General features: G+C 38.6%; 2 protein-coding genes across 3 annotated transcripts; one reads left to right on the top strand and one right to left on the bottom strand.

The window, feature by feature from the left end:
* Nucleotides 1-235: 235 nt before the first annotated feature.
* unc119.1 (unc-119 homolog 1) lies at nt 236-3,835 on the bottom strand. Of its 2 annotated transcripts, none has more exons than XM_061278892.1 (6): nt 3,730-3,835; nt 3,285-3,536; nt 2,394-2,507; nt 2,111-2,219; nt 1,822-1,994; nt 236-1,747 (listed from the first exon to the last, which is right to left on the bottom strand). In XM_061278892.1, the coding sequence occupies exons 2-6, from the start codon at nt 3,517-3,519 to the stop codon at nt 1,635-1,637; spliced, it is 744 nt and encodes a 247-aa protein (XP_061134876.1). In that variant the 5' UTR covers nt 3,520-3,536; nt 3,730-3,835; the 3' UTR covers nt 236-1,634. The 2 variants fall into 2 exon arrangements, with proteins under 2 accessions (XP_061134876.1, XP_061134878.1); XM_061278894.1 differs by having other exon boundaries at nt 3,682-3,802.
* On the top strand, nt 3,775-5,261 carry pop5 (POP5 homolog, ribonuclease P/MRP subunit). Its single transcript, XM_061278895.1, has 5 exons — nt 3,775-3,931; nt 4,013-4,155; nt 4,363-4,512; nt 4,656-4,739; nt 5,063-5,261. Exons 1-5 carry the CDS (start codon nt 3,912-3,914, stop codon nt 5,158-5,160), a joined length of 495 nt encoding a protein of 164 aa, XP_061134879.1. The 5' UTR covers nt 3,775-3,911; the 3' UTR covers nt 5,161-5,261.
* The last annotated feature ends 617 nt before the right edge of the window (nt 5,262-5,878 follow it).

Below are 5,878 nucleotides of genomic sequence, written 5' to 3'. Positions count from 1 at the left end.
GTTTCCTGTTTGCTATATGGAATTGTGGGTAACGTAGTTTAACAGAACCAAAAAATAAACCCTTATAGTAGTTATGTATGCAAAATTATGAATAAAATGAAGACGAAGGTTCGAATATTAAGACTAATAGAATTGGAGTTATAATTTTGAAGTTATTACACGAAAATTGTGTTGAGTTGCCAAATATGAGAAGCCAAAATATTGCAAAGTAGATGCAATGAAGGGTGAAAACCACTGTAAATGCATTTTTTATTTATTTACAATATATTTTCAAAACCCAAATCTGATCTTTCTGTGCTGTTTTAATGTGACCATTGAGCACTTAAAAAAACAAAACAATCAACGGCTCATGTGAAATACAACTGACAATTTCTTACCTGTCTTCCATACCAGAGCTGTTAACCAGCATTTCAACCAGACATGGCTAATGATACTTCCCCATTTTATGTATTCCAACTTAAAAACAAAAAAACACTACAACACATAAACAATGCTTTAACAGATTATTACAGCTGCGCAATTCTAAATCATTGAGTTGATGAAACATTTCGTTTATTTTATTTTCTCCATAGAGTTCCAACATGAGCTTAAAAAAATATTGCCATCGGAAGACAGCTCACTGTAGCCTTGTTCACAAATTACTTTTCTTTCACAATGAACATCAGGATGAAAGGCACAAACAGTTGTTTCAATGGATGTTTAAAAAAAAAAAAAGAAAAAAAGTCAAAATACTTTGCTAGTCAAATATTTTGAACAACGGACATTTGCTTATTTAACTTGAAACAATACGATATATTTTCAGTGTAAGCATTCGTACTGCCGTCCAAGTAGACACCGTCTTTCAATTTTGTGGTTGAAATGGGAAAATAATTAGAATTTTACAAATAGTAATGAATGAATTAAAAAAATGACACGAGAGTCTCAGGCACACCATGATCAAGCATTGAAAGAATTCCTGTTTGACAATTTTTTCCAGGATGTACATGACACCTGATGTCAAGAACTTTATTTTAACTTAAAGTTGTTTATACTACAGGATATAAATAAACCAAGCATGTTATATCAAGAACATCCACCTTAAATATTCCAAACAACAGTCCCATCAATATAAAAATGTTACCATGTTTAAGAGTGAATGAAAAAGACCTATCACAAACAATACTATATGTCTACTCAGCGCTCCATATTCTTAAAGAGGAGCAATTGTCAGATGAGAAAATGTAACTTGAGTCATTAATTGTCAATTTTTTGTGCATGTAAAGCCCTTCGAGACTTTCTTGTGATTTAGGGCTATACAAATAAACTTGACTTGAATTTGGCAGAAAACGATGAAACTATCAAGTTGTGGGATAACCTTTATGACTCAAGGTCTGTGATTGTCCCTTTCCAGCAGAGACACGACTAACTCGCTAAAGTCAAACAGTGCACACAGCATACATTGAACCTATGTGACAAACTGAATTTTCCTGTGTGTCACAAATCCCCATAAGGTTCTTAACAGATTCAAGAAAGCATCGAATAGCAAATGTTGATTCTGTTGATGAAGGGGTGTGGGGGGGGGGGGACTAATTCTAATAAGATTGGTACAAAACAAATCCCTTCTCTTGGATTTATTGCAGTTGTCCTCTGAGGTCTTACTGACCACCATTATAGGCATAATCTGCCTTGTTGTGCATGATGAGCTTGTTGTCCACAAAGTAGAAACTGTCCGATCTGGTCTCATAAGGGTGCTCCACCATTTGGCGAACTGGAAAAGGGAAGAACATATAAATCAACGTGACGTCTTATTGAGGCTCTGTTCAAATCAGAAACAGGACTTACTGAGGTCGTCTGGAAGTTGTGGGAACTCGTAAATGTGTTCGCATGTGTTACGGCTGTTAGGAATGCAAAAGCCGAAGTCAAAGTCAAAGTTCTTGAGGAGGCGTCCCTGAAAATAATGCCTCTCGATCATGCGGAAATTGTTGATGGGCCGATCGCCGACGGTGAACTCCACGCTGACGTTTGGAAACAGAGAGGCTGAGTTCATTCACACTTGAGTTGTGCACAGATTTGTTGTTGGTGCACTGACGATAGTGCTTAGTTGAGCGGGAACAAAGTTCTGGTCACTTACGTGGCACCTACAGTCTGTAGTTTCAGGAACGCTGGTGTAAACTGATAGCGCACAAAGCGCCCAGCACTGACGTCAACATCTCCGCTTCCCTCTTCAGCCTCGACAGGACCTGTCAGACAAAACCAGTTTAGCTGTTAGCAAACCAAATTTTACAGAGGAATGAGAGTCATTTTGCAATAAGAATAATAGCTGCGCTAATGTAATCGTGTAACTATCATTGGAATACAAAACAGACCTTCTCTCCAATTTACACTCAATTGGTAAAGTCAATGACATCATTTACCACTATTGGGCGGTTTGGCGATCTCAAACAGTACTGTGCCAGTCTCAAGATCTCTGATCTTGAAACGGGTGAAGTCGATGTTGTAGATATTATCTTCGGGTTTGCAAAGATAGTCTGCAATAGGAAACGAGATATTAGTTTATGTAGTAAATGACACGTTTCTCCTGTTGTGTCACTCACAACTGTTTTCTCGGGGCATTGAGGCAATGGATTAAGAAATGGCATTGTATAGTATAGGCTCGCAGCTCTTTAACCGTGCACACTGATTGAAGAGGGAAGTAACACCATTGTTGTCTGGTGCAGGAAAAGGCCAAAACAATGAGGCGTTAGCTGAGGCTCTAATGACAGACCCCATGGTTGGAGGCAATGTGAGTCACTCGGGAGTGATGAGCAAAGTTCCAATTTTGTAGTTTTCTTTAAATAGGTTCGTTCAACAAAATAGTAATGGTTTTACCATCAATAATATATAACTGTTGAAAGCAGTTATCAAACTCCAACAGACCGGTGCATTTTAGCAGCTATTTTTGAGGCGTCTTTCTTTTCCCCCAAAAGGGGCAACACAAACATAAATACTATGTAAGATCAGATTCAAAACTAATGTGTAGATCTTATTTAACACCGCATGCCAAATTCACATTTTAGGGTCCGCGGTTCAGATAATGGATGGAGCTTCTGGTTACACTTTCTGCCTGCAAATGTAAAGTTTTGTTTTGAGTTTAAGAGAGCATAACACTTAATCGCATTTCTATTGTGCACCTGTGAGGAAGCTGACCAGAAGACTCGTCCTCCCCAGCCCCCTTAGCATACAGATCGGTTAGCATACCACACAAACAATAGCGGTGCTTGAAATCTAGCACTACATCGAGGCCAGTAAAGCTACCGTTCACGTACCCTCGGTGACAGCACGGAGTCCGAGGACGTGGTCCGAAGAAATATCTGCACCGAGCGCCCGAAGTTCATCCTCTGTAACCACGGGCCACTTATCCGTTTGACTGCGCCTCGACTTGAGCTTCTTTAACATCCCTCCAACAGCTTTTCGATCCCTGCGGTTCGATTCCGTGCCAGTGTCCGCGTCCGTGTGTCCTTTCCCGAGTGTTGATGCCGCTTTGTTCCGAGAACCGTGCATATTAAGCACCGTGGCGGCTGTATGGGTAAAAAAAAATAGTTGTGCTTTTTAAGAGCGTCTTTGCAAATAGCGGCTGCAATTTCAAGATGGCGTAAAGCGTGTATGGGCAACGGAAAAGTACGACTGCGGTTGGCTAAGAGCGATGCGCGTTGTCATAGTTACCAAATGGGTATGAGTGATTTGTTACCCAGTTCCTCCCGTTTGACTTACTTCAATTGGTTGCATTTGCCTAAAAAGTCAGACATTTACTGCAGCGCGTGAATAAGAAACAAAAGTAACGCACATTCATTTTCAGTATCATTAATGCCCAGCATGCGGCGCCAACGGAGCTAGCAATGCTACGACATTTTGTTGACGGAAGTTGGCGTTCATAGAAGAAGAAATGAGCAACGATGGTGAGATTGAAATCGAGGTGAAATTGACAACACAGTTTAATGATTTATGTATAATTTTGTCTTTGAGGGTTTGTTTCTGAAAGTGTATTTGTTGACAGGTATTTACTCTGTGAGATAAACGTGACGGACAGGAACGGTTTGTTGCTCCTGAATGACCGAGCTATCGCCGAGGCGGTGAAAGAAGCGGTGGCCCGAATACACGGCGACTATGGGGCGGCCATGTGCAGCATAAGATTCTCTGGTATACTTGTAAAAATTAGTATTCAAATATTAATTGAGACTGATTCAACAGATTGGGGAATCCAATACACTCTATCTTAATTTGTTATATTATCACCCGGGCGGCAATACAAATCAGGATGTTCCATCTAATGTATACATTTGTGTCCATTCTGTAATTTCAGCAACCGTCTAAAACAACGTTGCATGCATACTGTTTTCTTTTCAGTGAAATACCTGAATACTCAAACAGGAATGGCACTCCTGCGTTTCCCTAAAATGAGCTACAAACTGCTGTGGTCTGCATTACCTTTTATCACCAGCATTGAGACCCGCTGGCAGAAAATCCCATGTTTTCTGAACTGTCTGCACGTAGGAGGTAAGAAAATACTCATCCTACATTTTACATTTGAAATGTATTTTTAACGTGAATTAAAATTCCCTTTAGCAAAATTACCCATCATACTGTACATACATTTGTAGCTCGTTTGTCTTTGTTAATTCAGTTTATTATTTCTCAAGGAACAATCAGAACTTGTCAGAAGTTTCTGGTACGTTACAACACACGGCAGCTCCATCGAATGCTCCCGAATTGTAAAAATGAAGGTAAGTCTCATCATTTAAGGCAAGCCTTTGATAAAATTATAGTTGTAGGCCTTTATGTAAATACCTTGTGATACTTGTTTTTAAATTGTTGTTGGTTTTAATATTTGTGAGTTGTCTATGATGTCAGATCACTACATTTATAGACGTCCGCTGCATGGTAGAAATGTCTCTTAAATGCAATACATCGGGCTAAAGCAGTGATTCCTGACTTTTTATATTTCCTTTTGAAAACCTTGAGTTAAAGGTTCACAGCCGCTGACATGTTATCTCACATGCACCCATGGCTTGAGGATTGTCATTTTGTTTGTTTTGGTCAATTGCAGAAGAAAAGAAACAGATTCGCAAAGCTATTTTAAGTTGTTCAATGGTACAAGGAGAAGATGAACCAGATGATGATGATGGTGATGAAGATGAAGCATAACCTGACAAGTCCAACCCTCCCATCAATCTTATGAGTTTCGTTTATTTGTAACCTGTTTTGTGCTATAGTTTTTTTGTATAATAAAATGGAAAAAAATTTGATTTGTTGGATTTTTAAGATGGTTATTGTTAGATTATTTTTATCAAGCCAAACCACAAATTTGATAAACCCGTTCAATACTGTACAGTGGTCAGCGGCGGTATTGCAGGTGGTCCGCCTAATTGAAAATTGAAAATAATTGTAAGTTTTTAAAAATTAAATTGATTTTTTATTTTCCAGCTAATTTTGTGAATCATTTACCCATCCAAATTATGTAAAATGTATCTGAGATTCCCAAAATAGACATACAGATGCAAATAAATAGCCCCTATGTACGTAGGTCTTTCCTTCAGTGCAAAGTAAAATAATATTCTGCCAAAGCAGTGGTCCCCGAGTTGCCTCTTGGTTATAATGGTGGTGCCTTGGACAAAACTAGTTGAACCCCCCTGCTATACACTAAAAAATAACATTTTTTGATAATTTGAAGTGTTTGTGTACATTTTAGCCACTAATCTCGGAGGGACATTAGGATGGACGACATTGGATGAACCTCTGGATCACATCTAAAACTATATACATTTAACTTAAATGTCTTAAATGATTTAAGTGTATATACGCATACAACTTATTTATAATTATACTATTTAATGTAAACAGTTTGTGAAACACTGTTCTAGTT

This window comes from Syngnathus typhle, linkage group LG5, assembly GCF_033458585.1.
Source record: "Syngnathus typhle isolate RoL2023-S1 ecotype Sweden linkage group LG5, RoL_Styp_1.0, whole genome shotgun sequence".
NCBI classification, from domain to species: Eukaryota; Metazoa; Chordata; class Actinopteri; order Syngnathiformes; family Syngnathidae; genus Syngnathus; species Syngnathus typhle.
The sequence above is the reverse complement of the archived record's forward strand: the minus strand, read 5'-3'. Positions and strand labels throughout refer to the sequence as shown.